General features: G+C 38.4%; 1 protein-coding gene across 1 annotated transcript; it reads right to left on the minus strand.

Moving 5' to 3' along the window:
- Positions 1-6,411: 6,411 nt before the first annotated feature.
- On the minus strand, positions 6,412-18,306 carry LOC128696700 (vacuolar protein sorting-associated protein 37C). The gene is made up of 4 exons (XM_070094532.1): positions 18,015-18,306; positions 16,824-16,951; positions 12,487-12,579; positions 6,412-6,567 (listed from the first exon to the last, which is right to left on the minus strand). The coding sequence occupies exons 2-4, from the start codon at positions 16,947-16,949 to the stop codon at positions 6,472-6,474; spliced, it is 315 nt and encodes a 104-aa protein (XP_069950633.1). The 5' UTR covers positions 16,950-16,951; positions 18,015-18,306; the 3' UTR covers positions 6,412-6,471.
- Between the last annotated feature and the right edge of the window lie 1,467 nt (positions 18,307-19,773).

The raw sequence follows: 19,773 nt of genomic DNA on the forward strand, positions 1-19,773 counted from the left end.
TTTGGCCTAGATATGAGAGAATTGGTCTGTGCAGTAAGTGTGCACAGTATAAAGAAAATTCTGTCCCATGAAATGTATGACAGGATAAGAAAACCTCCGACCTTGTGTTTGGTTTAAAATAGTGACCGAGGTGTTTTCTAAGGTAATTTTTATGGTTTTTACTGGCTATTTCTTGGTATCATTTGACAGAATGGAAAACAAACTATTGAAACAAAGATGATTTCAGTTGGTTCTAGGACTGAAAATAACTTGAAATCAGGCTCAAAGCTTGAGAAATATTTGATTTTTTTTATTTTCCTGAGGACAAGTAAGGCATCCCTACATCCCCTGGTCTGTTTTATGGGTCTACTAGGATTGCTTCAATTATTGGGATGCCCCAAAGCATGATCAAAGATTGACTTTGTAAATGGTCCAAGTCAGACTGAAATGCTGTCGCAAGGTTCTCTCTCCTGTGTGTGGGTTACTTGTGTATTATTTCTGGTTATATTTTATTTTCCAAGAAATAGGATAAAACTTCAATTCTGTGTGATTTCAAACTGGAGGTTAAGTGTAATATACGAGAGGTCTGGGGACACGATTAATGTACAGAGGAAATGTTGCTTCAATACCTGGAATGTCTAGTGTTTAGTTTGGATTCTATTTTTAAATTTGATTTTTTTTTAATTTCATGTAAAACTGGCCAAATTACCAACTTCTGTGTACTTTGTAGGATAGTTCTAATAGTTGAATGGGCAGTTCTTGTGTTCAATAAACAGAACAGAAGGCATACTAGCAAAATAGCTAATAATTTGGTTGAACTGAGCAATGGAATTTGACTTAAAATAGGACAAAGTGGGCAAATTCACCATTGGTAATCTTTTTTTAATTTTCAACATTGTCAGCAGTTTTAATTTCAGGGGTCCCACACTGAAAAGGTTAAGGGAAAGGTTTCAAGGATATAAAAGACATCATCTTGCATGATGAGTGAAGAGGAAGACAATGAAGATGAGGATGTGGCTGGAAGTTAGTGAAATTACTATGAGACTCATGTGAATGTTGATGAATTAGTTAAGGAAGATCAACTTATAGACAGGAACCTGAAGTTCAAGAGAGTAATAGAAGATGCCTTTTTCTGATCTACAAAAAAAAAAAAAAATACTGGTAGTTTCAGTATTTAGCCAAAGCCATCACAGGTTTCTTTACTAGACATGGCACCTTAATGACCACAAGCTAACATTTCAGCAACCACCACAAATATCACATCTGAATCATAATTAGATAATTCTACATAGGATCATGTTTCTGACTTTACATTCATTGTTATTTCATCATCCACACATTCGTCTACTTACCTCCCCCATAGCCTGGTCTTCAATCAGGCCTCCCAGTGAGTCAAGGCCTGATCATTCAAGCTGTTACAGCTGGCTGCACACAATCCAATATACGAACCACAGCCCGGCTAATCAGGCACTGACTTTAAGTATCTGTCCAGTTCCCTCTTTAAGACAGCCAGGGGTCTGTTGTTAATTCCCCTTATGTATGATGGGATGCTATTTAACAGTCTTCGACCTCAGACACTTACTGTGTTTTCTCTTGGTGTACTCATGGCACCCTTTATTTCACTGGAGGTATGTTGCACTGTCTAGTCTCTTGCTTTTGTAGGGAATGACTTGTGTGTGCAGATTTAGAACCAGTCCCTCTAGGATTTTCCAGGTGTAGATTATGATGTATCTTTCTCACCTGCATTTCAAGAAGTACAGGTCAAGGTAATTCAAACATTCCCAGTAATTAGGGTGCTTGACAAAACTAAGACATTCAGTGAAGGTTCTCTGTACATTCTCTAGATCTGCTACTTCACCTGCTTTGAATGAGGCTGTTAGTTTACAACAGTATTCCAACCTAGAATGAACAAGTGACTTAAAAAGGATCATCACTGGTATGGTATCCCTTGTCTTGAAAGTTCTCATATACCTTACCTGGAGTATACCTGAAGGGTGTTCTGGGGGTCAATGCCCCCACAGCAAGATCCATGACCAGGCTTTGTGGTGGATCAGGGCCTGATCAACCAGGCTGTTACTGCTGGCCACACACAAACCAATGTACAAACCACAGCCCAGTTGGTCAGGAACTGACTTTAGGTGCCAGTCCAGCTCCCTCTTGAAGACAGCCAGGGGTCTATTGGTAATCCTCCCTGATGTATGCTGGAAGGCAGTTGAAGTCTTGGGCCCCTGACACTTATTGTGTTGTCTCTTAGCATACTCAAGCTTTTCATTGGGGGGGATGTTGCACCACCTGCCTAGTCTTTTGCTATTGTAGGGAGTGATTTCTGTGTGCAGATTTGGGACCAGTCTCTCTGAAGATTTTCCAAGTGTATATTATCATGTATCTTTCTCACCTGCGTTCCAAGAAGTACATGTCAAGGGACTTCAACTGTTCCCAGTAATTTAGGTGCATTATTTGTGCAGTGAAAGTTCTCTGTATATTCTCCAGGTCTGCAGTTTTGCCTGCCTTGAAAGGGGCCATTAGTACACAGCAATACTCCAGCCTAGAAAGAACAAGGGATTTGAAGAGAATCTTCATCACTGGTTTGGCATCCCCAGGTTTGAAAGGCCTCATTATCCATCCCATCATTTTCATAGCAGATGTGGTAGAGACACTGTTGTGATCTTTGAAAGTGAGATTCTCTGACATACTTCAGTATACTTGAGCATACTTCAGCTGATAAAGAGTTGATCTTTTGAAGACACTGGTTCAGATCCATGCTCTTTACGATATCTTCCCAGCATGTTTCATTAAGGACATGATTTATTTGATCCCAGTTGATGTTCTTGTTAAAGTTGAACTTAGTTAACCCTTTGACTGTTTTGGTCGTATATATACATTTTACGAGGTACCGTGTTTGACGTGTATATCTACTCATAAATTCTAGCGGCGTCAAATCAAGCAGAAAAAAGCTAGTAGGCCCACATGTGAGAGAATGGGTCTGTGTGGTCAGTGTGCACCATATAAAAAAAATCCTGGAGCACGCAGTGCATAATGAGAAAAAAAAAACTCCGACCGTTTTTTTTTTTATTAAAATGCCAACTTTGTGGTGTATTTTCGTATAGTATTTATGGTTGTATTCTCGGTTTCTTGGTCTCATTTGATAGAATGGAAAACACATTATAGAAAAAGAGCTGATTTTGATTGGTTTTACTAGAAAAAGAACCTGAAAATAGAGCTCAAAGTATGGAAAATGTTTGATTTTTGCTGATGTTCAAAAGTAAACAAATGATGTCATTGTCCAATAAATGTCCAACTAGCCATTCTAATATGCAGTCATGAATGGGTTGATGATATTTATACAATTATTACAGTATTGCAGTAGTTTGCATCACAGTAAATCTTCTGTTTTTTGTTTGAATAAAAATTCAAAATAGAAAGCAAGAGTAATATCAGAGGGGCCTGGAGACATGACTGATGAACAAAGAAAATGTTATTTTAGAGCCAGGAATGTCTGCATTGTTCATTCTGGACCTTATTTTGAAACTGTCATATTTTTTAATTTTCGTGAAATTGGCCAAATTGCAAATCTCTGACCACATTATTGGGTAGTTGAAATCGGTAAATGGGTAGTTTCTTGTACTCAATTGATAGAAAAAACGGAGTTCTAAAGAAATAGCTATGAGTTTGGTCGACTGGAACAATGGAATTAGCCGAAAATAGGGCTAAATCGCCGAGGTCGCTAACTTCGCAAGAGCGTAATTCCGTCAGCTTTCCATCAAATTTCGTTTTTTTGGTGCCATTACAATCGAGAAAATATTCTCTATCATTTCAAAAGAAAAATTTTTTTTTTTTTTTTTTAAATTTTGCGACACCAGGAGACACCTCGGGATTGGGGGTTGTGACAGTCAAAGGGTTAAGGTGCCCTCAAAGGTGACCAGCAAAATGGTCAGGGGTCCTGACCATTTTGCTGGTCAGGATCCCTGTGCATACAAGTCTGAACTTCAATTAGGTTGTGATCTGAATTAACTATGAAAGGCAAATTATGCACCTATTAATTTATTGTTTATTAAAAAATTATTACTCATACTGAACCAAATACAGTGGACCCCCGCATAACGATCACCTCCGAATGCGACCAATTATGTAAGTGTATTTATGTAAGTGCGTTTGTACGTGTATGTTTGGGGGTCTGAAATAGACTAATCTACTTCACAATATTCCTTATGGGAACAAATTCGGTCAGTACTGGCACCTGAACATACTTCTGGATTGAAAAAATATCGTTAACCGGGGGTCCACTGTACAGTATAAAAATAATCCCAAAACAAAAAATTAAACAGAATTCAGCAATTCTTTACATGCATTTTCAAGATTCGCTGGAACCTTTAGGTACATATCTCCTGTGAATTTTAGTTAGTATAATACAGGATGGCCATCACTAATCCAATCAGTAATCCAGTTCCATCAGTAATCCGGCACTAATTTTAGCTAACATAATTTCAAATTTCCAGGGTTGCCACACCAACCTGCTGCTACTGTTTGATGGCGCTACTTGCTGCATTAGTCATTCCAATTTCTTTTTCTCCATTTATTTTTATAACCTGCTCACTTTTAGCCCTAGCCATGGTTACAATAAATAAAAGAAATGCTTCTCGTTGTGTAAAGCACATACACCGTATATTGCCCACAAAAGTTAATGTGGCTTTCAAGCCACTGTTGGTCACCACGAGCTCAGCTCACTCAGATAAGCTGTGACCAGTAAATTTGGGCCTACACATGAGAGAACAGATCTGTGGTAAGTGTGCACTATATAAAAAAAATCTGCAGCACGCAGTGCATAATGAAAAAAAAACACGTTTTTGGTGTAAAACAGCAACTTTGTGGTGTATTTTCATATGGTTTTTATGGTTTTATGTATTCTTGTTTTTTTTTTTTTGGTCTCATTTGATAGAATGGAAGACATACAGTGGTACCCCGAGTTTCATACAGCTCCCAACTCGAACAATTATGTAAGTGCTTTTGTAAGTGTATTTTTGGGGTCTGAAATGAACTAATCTAATTTACATTATTCCTCATGAGAACAAATTCGTTCGGTAACGGCACTCGAACAGCCTTCTGGAAGGAATTATGGTCGAAACTTGGGGTACCACTGTATTACAGAAATAGATACGATTCTGATTGATATCACGATGGAAAGTACCTTGAAATTGAGCTCAAAGTAGCAGAAATGTTTGATTTTTGCCAATGTTCATGAGTAAACAAATGACGTCACTGTCCAATACGTGTCCACGTTACCGTCCAATACGTGTCCAACTGGCCAGTCTAATACACAGTCACGAATGGATTGATATTATTTATACAATTACAGTATTAAAATAATGCAGTAGTCTGCATAACAGTAAATCTTCTATTTTTTGTTTGAATAAAAATTCAAAATGGAAAGCAAGCATAATATAAGAGGGGCCTGGAGACGTGACTAATAAACAGAGAACGTGTTATTTTAGTGCCAGAAACATCTGCACTGTTTATTCTGGACCCTATTTTGAAATTAGCATTCTTGAAATTTGTGTGAAATTAGCCAAATTACTGATTTCTGACCACTTTATTGGCAATTTCTTGTACTCAATCGACAGAATAGAAGGAATACCAGTGAAATAGCTATGAGTTTGGTAGAGTGGAACAATGGAATGGGCCAAAAATAGTGCGTAAAGTGGACGAAATCACTGATGCATAAATATCGCCGTTGGGTTAAGTGTATTCTAACCTAACCACTCTGTAATCCAGCAAAATCACTAATGCAGCAACCTACAGGTCCTGATGATGCCAGATTAGTGATAGCCAAACTGTACTATCAATGGATATGCACGCCGGGTCGCCACCTGGAGAAGACCCGGGCCGGAAGTACTGGCAAACCTACTTCAATCAATGGATATGCTCCAGTGCAGACTCAGCATCATCATTTGAAGTTTAAGAACTACCTCTAGCTAGAAAACACTTGAATCACTGGTTCTTATTGGAGACTTTATCACGAAACAATACACTGGATGGCTATCATACCAAACCAAAGAATGCTTTGACTTCCAAATACCTAAACCTTAAAGTCCCATGTGCTTTCAACTTGCTCTGGTCCTTGTTAGCAAGCCACTGTTAACCAGACAATGTGCTAGCCATTTTTTGCATACAGAGTTGTAATTATGCAATAATACTTGACCAAAATTTTCATTTTATATCTGGCTGGCACTTATAATCTAAAAAATTCCATAATCTGAAATAACCTGGGTTTCAATTATTTTTAGATAAGAGAAAGAGACCCTATTGTATAATTTTTCCAAGTCACATTTGTTCCTACTAAAGCACTTAAAATGCAACATGACAAAGGGTCCTGCATACCAAATTGTTATTGCACACATCTCTATATTAGCATTACAACCAGGTACATAATTACTTTTTAGAGCAGTTTTCTTTGTCCAGTCCAAGGAGTAGTGTATTCAGGAAAATTAATAAAAATTATACAAAACACTTACCAATTTCTCCTTTCAAGGCATTAACTTCTTCAGACAACTGAGCTGCTTCTTCATATTTTGAAATTAGGTTCTGCTTAGCCTGAAATTAAAATAATTGTACAGTTATCTATATACACTCAGTAAACTTGACACCTTTTGATACATAAACTATATAATAGTTATTTTTTCAGGTGACTGGATAAGGTTGATTAACCCTCAAACTGTCCAAAAGTAGATTTATGTTCACGTGCATAGTGCTCCGACCTATATTTTCTCTATTTGAAAGCATGTAAAAAAAAAGTAGATCTATGTTCGGAGTGCTATGCACGTGAACGTAGATCTACGTTTGGCCAGTTTAAGGGTTAAGAAGATGATCCTCATTCTGTTCTATATTTGAAATAACATGAAACTTTAATAATGTTACCCCACAACCCATCTACAAGACTTAAATTATTTTTAAATATGAAGCTGGGTAGATGCAAAGTATATAAGCAACATACAATGCATTTCCCGCAGAAATGTAATGTTATCAAACCTGCCACCAGAGAACTATATTGGTCCAAAGATATTCAATGCAATGTAATGTTCTAATACCTAAACCTAGTTTCCTCTCATATGCTAAGGTCTATTTCTCATTTTCTTGATACTTATCTGGTAAGGGGCTAATGTACTCCCCATAATTTTGCCTTCCTTTTTTTCCTCTAGCTTCCAACTCCTGGAACTCCATTTGGCCTCATTCAGGGCTGTTATCAATCAATCTATTTCCACATGCTACATCATTTGTACAAAATTTGATGACATTACATCTCTCACATGGAAAGCCCCAGTTATGAAGAGCATTTCAGGCAAGCTTCAACTCAGCTTATGTCTATAAGGACTACAGTCTTTTACATATATGTATAAGACAATAATTTTTTTTTCACAATACTCACAAAACTGTAATAACACGACTGCAAAGAAATCACAGAACGGGTGGGGGTTTAAACCCATGGCAAGTGAGTCCTAAAACTCACAGGCCAGTGCATTAACTGCTGGGCCAGCTGGCTCTAATAAGATTCATCCTACTAGGTATTTCTATACACCATAAGGAAGTTAGCATGGGCCGCCACTGTGACTACAAATGCAGGTTTTTACAGATGAATCCCACACCAGCATGTGAGATATGAACAGTGGAGTGAGAAAGGAATAACATAATTAGCTAGTATGACTACTATTAAAAAACAAAATCAGGTATGAAAATAAGGACAATGTACAGATTACAAGTCTATGATAAAGTAACTTATAACACAAAATAAGGCAAAATAAAAATCAGTTATGCAAAAAATAAACAATGCAAGGTAAAATTACACAATGAGATAGTACGTATATGGAATATAAAAAACAAAAGAATTTATCTATAACAAAATGTACAAGCAAAAGAATTTATCAATAAAAAAAGTGTAGGAATGGCACTATTAACTGCACAAATTAATGGCACTGCAATGAGGTAGCGAGTACATTGTACTCTGTGTGGACATTAACCCTTTGACTGTTTCAGTCATATATATACATCTTACACGCCACTGTTTATACGCGTAAATTCTAGCGGCTTCAAATCAAGCGGGAGAAAGCTGGTAGGCCCACACGTGAGAGAATGGGTCTGTGTGGGCAGTATGCACCACATTAAAAAAATCCTGCAGCACGCAGCATATAATGAGAAAAAAAAAATGATCATTTTTTTTGGATTAAAACGCCGACTTTGAGGTGTATTTTCGTACAGTATTTATAGTTATATTCTCGTTTTCATGGTCTCACGTGATAAAATGGAAAACATGTTACAGAAATAGAGATGATTTTAATTACTTTCATGGTGAAAACGACCTTGAAATTGAGCTGAATGTAGCAGAAATGTTCGATTTTTACCAATGTTTAGGAGTAAGCAAATCACACCACACGTCCAATACACTTCAACTGGGGAGTCTAATATTCTTTCACTAGTGCACTGATATTATTTATACCATTTTTACAATAATGCAGTAGTCTGCATAGCAGTAAATTTTGTATTTTTTTGTATGAATAAAAAATCAAAATAGAAAGCAATAGTAATATAAGAGGGTCCTAGAGACGTGACTAATGAACAGAGGATATGTTATTTTAATGCCAAGAATGTCTACATTGTTTATTCTGGACCCTATTTTAAAATTGGCATCTTTTTTAATTCGTGAAATTGGCCAAATTGCCAATTTCTGACCACTTTATTGGGTAGTTCAAATCGGTAAAGGGGCGGTTTCTTGTACTCAACTGATAGAAAAAATGGAGTTCTAAAGAAATAGCTATGAGTTTGGTCAACCGGAACAACGGAATTGGCCAAAAACAGGGCTCAAAATCGGCGAAATCGCCGATACGTATATGTAGCCAAGACCGCTAACTTCGCGGGAGCGTAATTCTGTGAGTTTTCGACCAAATTTCGTACTTTTGGTGTCATTACCATCGGGAAAAGATTCTCTATCATTTCATAAGAAAAAATATTTTTTTTTTCCAAAAATTTATCGACATAGAATGACAGTTTCAGAAAGGGGCCTGCAACAGTCAAAGGGTTAATAGGTATGAGCTGTGGACTATAAAGTCTCAGTCAAGCCTGCATATCTAAGGAATTCTGCTAATTTGTATTTCAAACGTATGACCTGTGGCTGATTTTTAACAATGATTTTGACATCTTGAATGAAGCAGTGATAAATGCTGTCCTTATGCTCATGCCTGAGTTTTTTAGCCTATACAGTAGATTGTTTCTTTTTTGTTAGACATCCATTTATGAACACATTTCCCTTCATCTTGATGGAAGAACTAATGAGGTATTTTTTCATCATTCTCTCTTTCTCCCTCACTCTCTTCCAGTGCTGAACAAAGCCATCAACACCAAACAGTACTCTAGGCAAGAGAACACAAGAAGTGATCTTAACCCTTTGACTGTTTCAGGCCCCTCTCTGAAACTGTCATTCTGTCGCTCAATTTTTAAAAAAAAAAAAAATTATTTTTTCTTATGAAATGATAGAGAATCTTTTCCCGATGGTAATGACACCAAAAGTTCGAAATTTGGTCGAAAACTCGTGGAATTATGCTTTCACGAAGTTAGCGGTCTCGGCGACATATGCGTATCGGCGATTTCGCCGACTTTGAGCCCTATTTTCAGCCAATTCCATTGTTCCAGTTGACCAAACTCATAGCTATTTCTTTAGAACTCCATTTTATCTATCAGCTGAGTACAAGAAACCTCCCATTTACTAATTTGGACTACCCAATATGGTGGTCAGAAATTGGCAATTTGGCCAATTTCACGCAAAATAAAAAAGATGCCAATTTCAAAATAGGGTCCAGAATAAACAAGGTAGACATTCGTGGCACTAAAATAACATATGCTCTGTTCATTAGTCACATCTCTAGGCCCCTCTTATATTATTATTGCTTTCTATTTTGATTTTTTATTCATACAAAAAAATACAAAATTTACTGTTATGCAGACGACTGCATTATTGTAAAAATGGTATAAATAATATCAGTGCACTAGTGAAAGAATATTAGACTCCCCAGTTGACGTGTATTGGACGTGTGGTGTGATTTATTTACTCTTGAACATTGGTAAAAATCGAACATTTCCGCTACTTTGAGCTCAGTTTCAAGGTCGTTTTCATCGTAAAAGTAATGAAAATCATCTCTATTTCTGTAATATGTTCTCCATTTTATCACCTAAGACCATGAAAACGTGAATACAACGATAAATACTATACGAAAATACACCTCAAAGTCGGCGTTTTATTCCAAAAAAATGATCAGAGTTTTTTTTTTCTCATTACGCAATGTGTGCTGCAGGATTTTTTTTATGTGGTGCACACTGACCACACAGACCCATTCTCTCACATGTGGGCCTACCAGCTTTCTCCCACTTGATTTGAAGTCGCTAGAATTATTGAGTATATATACGTCAGAAACATTGGCTCGTAAGACGTATTTATACGTCGAAAACAGTCAAAGGGTTAACAGTGTCACCAACTGCATTATTTCTCCTGTTTTCAGCTATGCTACCTCTGGCAAGCAGATCTGGAATCCTCACTGGTCCTCAGCACTTAGCTCAGTTGGTCCTTTAACCCTTTCAGGGTTTCAGCCATACTAGTACGGCTTACGCACTAGGGTTTTTGACGTACTAGTATGCCTAAATTCTAGCGCCCTCAAATCTAGTGAGAGAAAGCTGGTAAGCCTACATATGAAAGAATGGGTCTATGTGGTCAGTGTGCATAGTATAAAAAAAATCCTGCAGCACAGTGCGTAATGAGAAAAAATAACTGACGGTGTTTTTGGATTAAAACAGCGACTTTGCACTGTATTTTCGTATGGTATTTATTGTTGTATTCTAGTTTTCCTGGTCTCATTCTATAGAATGGAAGACATATTACAGAAATTGAGATGATTTTGACTGATTTTACAATGAAAAATACCTTGAAATTGAGCTCAAAGTAGCAGAAATGTTCGATTTTTACCAAAGTTCAAAAGTAAACAAATCATGCAAAGCGTCCAATATACGTCAACTGGTGAGTCTAATATTCTTTCACAAGTGTGCCAATATTATTTATACCATTTTTTACACTAATGCAGTAGTCAGCATAACAGTAAATCTTCTATTTTTGTGAGAATAAAAATTCAAAGTGGAAAGCAAAAGAATGTAAGAGGGGCATTGGGACATGGCTAATGAACAGAGGAAATGTCATTTTAGTGCCAGGAATGTCTTTCTTGTTTATTCTGGACCCTATTTGGAAATTGGCATCTTTCGAAATTTGTGTGAAATTGGCAAAATTGCTAAATTCTGACCACTGTATTGGATAGTTAAAATCGGTAAGTGGTTTCTTGCACTCATTCGATAGAAAAAATGGAGTTCTAGCAAAATATTCATGATTTTTGTCGACTAGTACAGTGGAATTGTCCGAAAATAGGGCTCAAAGTGGGCAAACTTGCCGATGCGTAAACATCGTCGAGACCGCTAACTTCGCGAGAGCATAATTCCGCAAGTTTTCCATCAAATTTCATACTTTTGGTGCCATTATGATTGGGAAAAGATTCTCTATCTTTTCATAAGAAAAAATAATTTTTTTTTTAATTTTGGCGACCCTGAGAACAAGTTTCTGAGAGGCCCTGTCGACCCTGAAAGGGTTAAAGGTATGTTCCTGTGGCATGCCACTGACTGGGCTCTAAAAGTAACACAAAAGCAGTTGTGCATTGGCCACTTTTGGCTAGTGACCTATCTCTATCACCTTCAACTTGTTGCCAGCACTTCCTGTCTGTGAATTATTATTATTATTATTATTATAATCATGGGGGAGCACTAAACCCATAAGATTATGCAGCACATGCGGGGAAGGGGAGATGGAAGGTATTCAGGCTCACTTCAGGGAACTGGAGCACAGATTCAATTCCCTAGATCAAGAGCCCCTCACCAACGTCAAGGAACCTCCCTTGAGGGGCAAGTCTGTGAAATCCCACCAAATCCAATTCTGTGGAGTATCTGCTCTAATCCTCATACTTCTTGATCTGAACTTTATTATCTGGGTCCCCCAACTCCTTAAACATGTGGTGCTTCTCTTTTCCTCTCTTGCATTGTGGTATGCATATGAAATTTTTTTTGGAGCCAAATACTATGTGGACAACCTTTAAGGACTTTACTCCATACTTTGACACAAGACCATTGCAACCCTTTACCCAACAACAAAAATTCAAATTTTCTGCTAGAAATAATCAATATTATACTGGCACTTGATTTTTCATTAATTATTAGTTGCAATGTGGTACCAAATTTCCATATTTTTCAGAATCCCAAGCAGATCATGTGCCCCAAAATATATGTACCAACTCTGAATCCAGACAAAACAAAACTTTCAGTTCCAGTTAGTTCTTTCACCAGAGGACTACTAGGCTAAGAAAATTAATTACACGACCAAGAAACTTATTACAATAGGCTAACTATTACACAGTTCAGTGATAAATTATTGGTTACCTGTGACAATTTAGGTTCAAGGGACAAATTGAATTCTGCCAAGGATTTGTTTGCTGCTAGTAACATTTCTTGTTCACTTGCTAAGTTCTTCATCTGTTGGAGGATAATATACATAGTTAATTTTTAAATAGGCTTCTTCATTACAAGTTTTATCTAAAATGCAAAATTACTTACCTGTAACGTTAAAATAATAGTTAATAAATACCGCTAATATGAAAGAACACTTGTACAGTATGTTAATATCACTCTTCAAGAAGATAATGTGATGTACTTTTCAATACAGTTACTGTAAAATAAGACAAAATATTGGTACATATAGCCATGACAAAAGTTAAATAACCACAAGTAAATTATACATTACACAGAAATTACTATACCAATTTTGGCTTACCTACAGTGCTCATTACGGCATTATGCTGCCCCTTCCCCACACACGTACCAAAACACAAACACATACCATTAAAGATTATAATATACAGTGGACCCCCGGTTAACGATATTTTTTCAATCCAGAAGTATATGTTCAGGTGCCAGTACTGACCGAATTTGTTCCCATAAGGAATATTGTGAAGTAGATTAGTCCATTTCAGACCCCCAAACATACACGTACAAACGCACTTACATAAATACACTTACATAATTGGTCGCATTCGGAGGTGATCGTTATGCGGGGGTCCACTGTATATATATCTGCACACTTACTGAGGTTTCAATACTTGGTGCAATGTTTAATCACATCCATCAGCCATGTAGGAAGGCTCTCGCACAAATTCTTGAGGGTTTGGGGAGATATATTATTCGATGCCTCATGTAGAGCAGCCTCCAGCCACAGGATGGAACTGATATCCTTGCCCAGTAAACTTCGTCTCACTATTGACCAGAGGTTCTCAATAGGGTTTAGGTCTGGGAAATTGCCTGGCCAGTCATTAAAGAACCTCACTTCACAGTCCTTTTGCCACTGAACTACAGATTTGGTGGTATGACATGGTGAACCATACTGCATAAAAACCATAGCCCCACACTTGTCAAACGTCTCAGGTAAATTGCCACACAATAACTCCAGGTAATTATACTGGTTCATATACTGTTTTTTTGGGAAGCACAATGAGTGTACCAACACTCTGAGTACTGAAACACCCCCAAACCATGAGCGAGTGTGGGTGTTTGTTGGTCCTACAGGCGTAGCATGGGTCTAGTGGGTCACTATTTCTGGGCCGGTACACATGTTCACCATGGTTACAGGTGACAGTGAAGGTTGCTTCATCACTCCAAAGTACTTCTGACCATTGTTGAGGATTCCAGTGAAGATATTTCTTTGCATAATCCAGCCTACCTTTCTTCTGTGGCTTGGAGAAGATTAGTTTCTTAACCTGGCAGTGACTACTGTAGCCAAATTCTGACACACATCTGCTAACAGTTCTTACAGACACCTCTGATAGAAGATTTGGGTTCTTTTCTTTCAATTCTCTAGCAGTTATCTTAGGTGTACTCTCTAACTGCTTCTTTAACACAGTTAAGGTATGAACAGATGTCTTCTTTGAGGGGCCAGGCCAAGATTTGGCAAATGGTATCTTGGCACCACCATCAGCCTTGAAACGCTCCACCCAGTTCCTCACTGAACGCTCACACACATCAACATTTCTTTCATCTGGTGCCCAGCTTTGTGAAGCCCTATGATTTGATCTATTGTTTCAGGTGTTAAAGACTTCCTTTTACCCATAGTCAAACATGTATAGCCCCAAAACCAAGGGAGAGACCAGACAAAAGATGGGGTGGATGAGAGACAAAAGTGAAACACTTCCTCTCACCACGGAAGGCATGTGAGCGCTCACCCGGCATAATGCCGTGAGGAGCACTGTAACTGGTATGTTGTGAAAATCTTTTATATAAATTTGCCATACATATATCAAGAAGGTATTCCAGTGGTATTGTCTATAATTATTCATAGATTCTTCTGTCTTAGGCTTTCAATATTTTATCACACAATCTATATTCTTTATGTAGCTTTCTTCCATTTCTATTGTTATACATGGCACTAGTATACATGAATTACTGCATTATCATCCATCTGTTGTTTAATCAACATTTTCTCATGAGAACATTTTTCCTCTTGTTGCTTGCACTTTCCTTTCAAACAGAAAGTCCTTCATCCAATATAATATAGTCAGACTGTCAAACTTCAACAGTTTTTATAAACCTACACAAGTTTTTAAAGTTTAAATCAACAAAGACTTTCTGAAGATTTGTAAATAAAGTAACATTACATAAAAATGGCAAAACAGTGTGCTATACCCACTGTGAATTTCAAAAATTATAATATGAAAAATCATTACCTTTGGCACTGTGATCTTAAATGGAGTGATCTTAACTGCAATGATATTCATTCTTACATTCTTCTTGTTCATTTACAGAAAAACATAGTTTTTCTTTCTAACACAATGGTCATCTCCCACTGAGGTATGGTAACCCTAAAAAGAAACATTTTCACCATCATTCACTCCATCACTGTCTTGCCAGAGGCATGCCAATACAACAGTTCAGATGCCTCCCCCAAACTACAAATATCTTCACCCTTCCTTCAGAGTGCAGGCACTACACTTTCCACCTCAAGGAGTCAAGTCCTGCTAACTGGTTTCCTTGAATCCTTTCACAAAATGTTACCTTGCTCACACTCCAACAACTCGTCATTTGTCTCCACTCATTCTTATCTAACATGCTCACACATGCCTGCTGGACATCCAAGCCCCCTGCACAGAAAACCTCCTTTACTCCCCTCCCTCCAACCTTTCTGAAGGCAGACCCCTACTCCACCTTCCCTCTACTACAGATTTATACACCCTCCAAGTCACATTATTTTGCTTCATCCTCTTTAAATGTCCAAAATACATCAACAACCCCTCCTCAGCCCTCTGGATAATACTTACAGGAACTCCACACCACCTAATTTGCAAGCTATAAATTCTCTGCATAATATTTACATTACACATTGCCCTTGGACACATCCCACTGCCTCCAGACCAAGAGCACTAATGTCCCACATCATAAAAATCTTTGAAAGGGTTCCAAGAAGCAAGATCACCAACCAATTGGATATCCAACAATTGTGCAAAACAGATCGGAGTATAAAATAAATTCCAACCACAAAGTACAGCAAAAAACTAATGTTAAGGACCTAGGAGTGATAATGTCATAGAATCTCACTTTCAAAGATTACAACAATGTCTCTACCACATCTGCTAGGAAAATGATAGGATGAATAATGAGAACCTGCAAAACTAGGGATGCCATGCCAATGATGATTCTCTTCAAATTGCTTGTTCTCTCTAGGCTGGTATATTGCTGTACACTAACGGCCCCTTTCTAGGCAGGTGAAAATGCAGACCTGGAGAATAAACAAAGAACTTTCACCGAACAATAGAATGCTTAAATTACTGGGAATGGTTCAAGTCCCTTGGAATGCATCTGAGAAAGATACATGATAATATACACTTAGAAAATCTTAAGAGGGACTAATTCCAAATCTGCACAGAAATCACTCCCTATGTAAGCAAAAGACTCGGCAAGTGGTGCAACATCCCCCCAATGAAAAGCAAGCACACCAAGAGTATGCTAAAGATGACATAGTGTCAGGAGGCCCAAGAATGTTCAACTGCCTCCCAGCATCCATAAGGGGATTACCAATAGACCCCTAGCTGTCTTCAAGGAGCTGGACAAGCACAGTCTGGTTGGTCAGTTCCCGACCAACCGGACTGTGGTTTGTACATTGGTTTGCATGCAGCCAGCAGTAACAGTTTGGTTTATCAGGCCCTGATCCACCACGAGGCTTGCTCATGGACCGGGCCACAGGGGAGTTCATCCCTGAAACCTTCTCCAGGTATAATTCAGTTATATCCCTGAAATACCCTCCAGGTATACTCCAGGTATACCACTTTGCTGCAAGATTCACAACCCATGATTCACACCAATATAAGAATATTGGTACCACTATACTCTCATATATTCCCCCGTTTGCTAACATGGATAATGTTCTTTGTCTCCACAAATGCTTTAATACACTGCCCATTTTTTCCCTTCATTAAATCTATGGTTCACTTCGTCTGCTGATAAGTCCACTCCCAAATATCTGAACACATTCACTTCCTTCATACTCCATCTCTCCAATCTTATATCCAATATTTTACCTAATTCAATTGTTACCATCATCGCCTTGCTCTTTCCTATATTCACTTCTAATTTCCTTCCTTTACATACCCTCCTAAATTCATCATTATATAAGGCATCTAACATTGTAAAATACTGTACATCAGATTGGTCTCAAACAATATACTGGAACAAACCTGTGGTAGGTCCTTCATAAGCTCAGTGAGCTTATCATCATTGTTCACAAGATCACGAAGTTCCTCTGTAGGAAGGTGTTTGATGAGCCCAAGAGCAGCTCCATAATCTGGTTCTGCTGACATCATTCCTGAAATGTTATTAAGCAGATATTTAAGCATCTCTGACTTCTATCACTTTTATCTATCTTACTCAGGGAAAAGTACTTAACCCACAGGGGTTATATAGTGCTTGGGAAATGGGAAGCATTCAGATTTGATGCAGGGAAGGGGAGGATAAGTCCCATCCCTAAGATCACTTCCACAGAACATCCAATGATAATTATATGCTAATAATCTAAACTATTTCCTTACCCCCACTGCACTGAATCATGCAGCAGGACTAGTATTTTCACTCCCAACTGGGGTTCCCACCAGTTTTTATTTGTATGAGCTGCATTTTCTCCCTATCAAGTCAAGGGTTAAATTTACTAAGAGTTTGTTCCACTCATCTACAACTATATTGCCAAACCAGTACTTCTCTATATCCTTTATAATCTAAATTTGTCCAACTTAAAGCCATTGCTGTAAGTCCTGTCTTGGTTATATATGTTCATAATCTCACCACAAACATGTACTTTGGTCCATCCTGAACCATTGCTATAACTTGACAATGTTCCAGGACTGACCAAAATGTTGTTATAAGGTTTCTCTTCTAAGTGTGGACTTTTGGTGAGCTGTTCCAGCCATAGTATTGCTACTCTATTCTTTTATATCTTCACCATGTATTTATGTCCTCTTTATTTACTCCTCCTCAATTCTACATCCTTCCAGAGAGGAAATTCAATGCCATCGGCTTCTCCTCGCAGGAGAGGTTTCTGATATATGGGACCAACATCATTCCTCTCTGCACATTTTCCTGTGCACTTCCCTGCATATTTTTCAGTGCATTTATGTACATTCTGTAATATGGAGACCAGAAATGACCAATGTGGTCTAAATGAAGCATAACCAAAGATATATAAAATAGAAGTACGTATAAGCCTTGGCCTTCTATTATTTATACTTCTTGATATGAAGCCAAGAATTTTCATTTTCATTTTCAAATTGTAATGATCCCCCAATAATTGAAAGATAGAAAACTGCATTGTCGGTTAATAAATTAAAATGAGTATTAATGATGCTTAAATGACCAAGAAGAATTAGTAGACTCACCAGGACAATGTATGTCAAATACGTGATTGTTGTTGTTTGTAAATAAGGGCTTCTATATAGCAAGTTGTGTTGAGTCTTGTCTTCCAGTGTCTGGGGCTGAAATAATTCCCAAACTTGAAACTGAATTACTGACAGAGCCCATAAACAAGCCTTCTCAAACAAGAATGGTGAACTGGCTACCTAAACCCTGGGAAGTGTGACACACTCACGCTACATTAGGATTGGTAACAGGCTCCCTCACAAAGTTCGAGAAAATGTCACAGAAAAATAAATGTATCTGGTGTCCCATAATCTATACCCGGAAAAATGAGGAGAAACAAGCGCCCTAAAAAAATTATTTCGAGATTATGCCATCGATATGTAGAACACAGTGATGTGCACGAACTATCAAGGCCAGCGAGTAAGTTTCCTTTTAGTTGGTGTTCTTATCTTATCTCTTATCTTCAGTTAAGGGCTACAGAGGCTCGGTAGCCGTATGAATCCTACCACTGAAGGTAGGTAGGTATAATATTTGCCAGAAATCAGGACAAGTATTTCCTGGGGTGGGTCTTAGTCATATGATGAGCCACAGCTGGAGCTTTTGGTTATTTGAACGAGGACTTCCGCAGGGTTACCGGTCCACCTCTTTAAAAATCATGGTTATGATTATAATATTTTTTTTTTTTTTGAGAAGGCCTGAGCTTGCTACCATCTGCAGCTCATATGGCTGCCATCCCCACGAGCCCCTTTGGGGCGGGGCAGATGGCAGACCAGAGGCCTAGCTTCTTCCTACGAGCCCCGTGAGGGCGAGGAATGTGGCTAGGCCTGGGGACAGTTGGTCCCAAAGATGAGGGGGTACTTATACCTCCTCCCATGGACTCCCATGGACACTCCCCAGATAGGGAACCAAGGCCGGGTCACCACTACTTGGAAAAGACCCGGGCCGGGAGAATACCGGCGAATAAAAAAAAATCATTATTTTTCTATACCACTGAAGTATGGATTCTTATTCTTATCATAAGTACTAAACCCATAAGGGTCATAGAGCACTGAAGTTTGGAGACACTTTTCACCACATCTTAATAGGCGCGTGAGTTTCCCTGTCTCCTAATATCATGTTTATTCTTTCCCTATAATCTACCTTGTCCATAATTACTGTCGCATTTGTTTTGTCTGCTGTCGTAAGTTGAAGTCCAGGATCTTTCCTTACGAAAGCAGACAAGGCAAATGCAATAGTAATTATGGACAAGGTAGCTTAGAGGAAAAATAACATACTATTAGAAGCCAGGGGAACTGACGTGGCCCTTTACTATCCTACCCGACCAACACTCGTAAGATACGTGTCCCAGGATACAGTGGATCCCGACCAACACTCGTAAGATACGTGTCCCAGGATACAGTGGATCCCGACCAACACTCGTAAGATACGTGTCCCAGGATACAGTGGATCCCGACCAACACTCGTAAGATACGTGTCCCAGGATACAGTGGATCCTGACCAACACTCGTAAGATACGTGTCCGAGGATACAGTGGATCCCGACCAACACTCGTAAGATACGTGTCCCAGGATACAGTGGATCCCGACCAACACTCGTAAGATACGTGTCCCAGGATACAGTGGATCCCGACCAACACTCGTAAGATACGTGTCCCAGGATACAGTGGATCCCGGTCTCTGGACCCATTATGTGTCTAATCTTTTGATTACCGAACATCAGTGTCACGGAGATTACTTAACACTAATTGTGTCATTCATGGAAATGCCAAATGTTATGCAA

This window comes from Cherax quadricarinatus, chromosome 46, assembly GCF_038502225.1.
Source record: "Cherax quadricarinatus isolate ZL_2023a chromosome 46, ASM3850222v1, whole genome shotgun sequence".
NCBI classification, from domain to species: Eukaryota; Metazoa; Arthropoda; class Malacostraca; order Decapoda; family Parastacidae; genus Cherax; species Cherax quadricarinatus.